A 2724-nucleotide genomic window follows, 5' to 3' on the forward strand; every position below is an offset into this window, starting at 1 on the left:
ATGCATTTTTGTGTTCAAATCTACTCAGGTCAGGTGTCTGAAAGTTCTGCTCTTATTTCATTCATATGAATTCTTATTTTTGATCCTGAAAGGTTCTCATCTTTGCACTATTTACCCATCTTACCATCATCCAAAAGAATACAAAGCACATATGTAATATTCAATAAATTATATATAATATTCAACAAATGAGATGGTTTTCAAAATGTGTGATTTGTGCCCTCTACCAAGCATTAAGCAACAGCTAAGATACCAGGTGGGGCAGGGGTGTAGAGACCGTGATCCTATGAACACTGTCATATAATGTGTCCGTTCTTGGCCAGACAAGAAACACCATCTCAGAAAATCCATCCTTACCCTGTCAAGCTCCACATTTTCCTCTTCCATATTCTATAATTTCTGGAATGAACATTAAAATGGTGATTGTAAATGTTTAAGAGTATATCTATCTAAGTGTAGGGAATAATTTGAGTTAAAATTGTCTTTTAAGGCTTACTTCAAGTGATCTGTCATACAGATCTTCTTCAATGCATCTTCTTAAATGCATTTTGAAAGCAATTTGGTGAAAGGGACAGGTACATCTGTATTTCAAATCAGACAATGTAGCTACGAAGAAATAAGTACATAGATCACACAGAAAATCTGCTGTGGTTCTGGGGACTTCGTGGTGGAAACGGCTGGCTGCCAAAATTTGTCCTCTCCTTTTTCTCAACAATAATCAAACTGGGGCTGGGTATCTGGCTGCCTAGCTAAGGACTGTTTTTAGCAGCCTGGCAATTAGATGTGACTTATGGCTAGCTTCTTACCAAGAAACCAATGATGGTTTCTACATCTAGTGGAGAAACTTTAAGACGGGGGGGTTGTTTCCTCTGTGATCTATCCTCAGCCTTCTTGCTCTCTAGAACCCTGTGTTCACCATGTAAATAACAAGAAGCCCCTAGAATGGGCTTCTACTAGTAGTGACCAACTACTCGGTCACTGTAGCACAAAAGGAGTCATAAACAACAAATATGGTGTGACTATATTCTAGTAAAACTTGATTTATTGACACTGAAATCTTAATTTTATTAAAGGATTATGCATCATGAAATATTATTCTTCTCTTGATATGTTTACAATCAAGTATTAAAAGTATAAAAACCATTCTTAGCTCCCAGGTCATTAAAAACAAGTGCTGAGTTGGATTTGGCCCACAGCCCTCAGTTTGCCAGCATCCTAAGGGATGTTGACCCTATGGATGGAAGAACTTGGTTCTTTGAATGCCTGTTGACCAGAGCCACTCATCAGCCTGGAACACTCACTCTGGACTGGTGCAGAAAAGAGGAAATCTTCCCTCTTTAAACCACATTATAGTTAGATGTCTCTTGTTATAGCAGATGAACATTTTACTTTAACTGATACCTAATCCATGGTTCCTGACTACGCAGGTCACTGCTCTCTCCCATAGTCCTCTCCACCCTCCTTCTGAAAAGCCAAGTCAAGGAAACTAGGTCCCCACCTGCCTCCTCACTGACCTACCCAAGACCTGAAGGAAAAGACTCGGCCCAGAGCTCCCTTCACCTCCTTGTTTCGAAGACTGTAGATGAGGGGGTTGAGCATTGGTGTGACAATGGAGTAGAAGACAGACACCACCTTGTTGAAGTTGATGGAGGATGCCACTTTGGTCCGGACATACATAAAGAAAAGAGTGCCATAGAAGAGGCTCACCACGGTCAGGTGAGCCACACAAGTGGAGAAGGCCTTTCTGCGCTCAGCAGCTGAACGGATATGCAGCAACGTCCAGACGATATTGCCGTAGGACACAGAAATGACCGTAGAGGAGGCCAGAAGCACCGCCAGAGAGATTAGAAAATCTGTGGTCTCCTTCAGGGTGACATCTGAGCAGGACAAGGCTAGCAGGGGCGAGGCATCACAGAAGAAGTGGTCAATGACATTGGGGCCACAAAATGTCAGCTGGGACATGAGGTAGATAGGCAAAATAGGTGTGAGGAGGCCCCCCAGCCAACAGGCAGCTGCCAGACGGATGCAGGTGCCCCACGACACCAAGGCCCCATATCGGAGTGGCATACAAATGGCCACATAGCGGTCATAGGCCATGGCAGCCAGTAGGAAACACTCAGTTGCCCCCAGGAAGGTAAAGATGAAGAGCTGGGACAGGCACCCAGCATAGGAGATATTCTTGCCCCCACCAACCCCAATAAAACCAGCCAGCATCTTAGGCACTGTCACTGAAGTATACCAAATTTCAAGGCAGGACAGGTGCGTCAGGAAGAAATACATGGGTCTTCGTAGCCGATGGTTCAAAGCCACCACCAAAATGATGGCCAGGTTCTCCACCAAGGTGAACAGGTACATGGTGAGAAAGAGTGTAAAGAAGAGGAGGCGTGCTTCATGCACCCCAACAAAACCCACCATGACAAACTCTGTTACATGGGTCCAGTTTGGGGAGTATGGCTGCATGTGTGGGAGTGGAAGTCAGGACACTCATGGCCTCATAGGAGAAGACAATTCAAAGAGAACCAGGGAGAATGGTGCACTGAGACATCTTTCATCCTGGAAAAGGAAAGCAAAGTCAAGACACTGTCCTTGCCCTCAAATAATATATAGTCTATAAGGAGGTCTAGAAAACAGGAAATTTCAGTACAAAATTTAAAGTGCTGGATATGGATGGGGATATTATGGGAGGAAATAGCAGAGAAGCTCCACCAGTCTGGAGGAATCCAA

The 2724-nt window shown here is 44.0% G+C and overlaps 1 protein-coding gene across 1 annotated transcript; it reads right to left on the reverse strand.

Annotated features, from left to right (window-relative positions):
• Positions 1-1125: 1125 nt before the first annotated feature.
• Positions 1126-2474, reverse strand: LOC132009690 (olfactory receptor 6Q1). The gene has a single exon (XM_059387720.1). It carries the CDS (start codon positions 2458-2460, stop codon positions 1507-1509), a length of 954 nt encoding a protein of 317 aa, XP_059243703.1. The 5' UTR covers positions 2461-2474; the 3' UTR covers positions 1126-1506.
• Between the last annotated feature and the right edge of the window lie 250 nt (positions 2475-2724).

Source organism: Mustela nigripes, chromosome 1, assembly GCF_022355385.1.
Source record: "Mustela nigripes isolate SB6536 chromosome 1, MUSNIG.SB6536, whole genome shotgun sequence".
Classification (NCBI taxonomy): Eukaryota; Metazoa; Chordata; class Mammalia; order Carnivora; family Mustelidae; genus Mustela; species Mustela nigripes.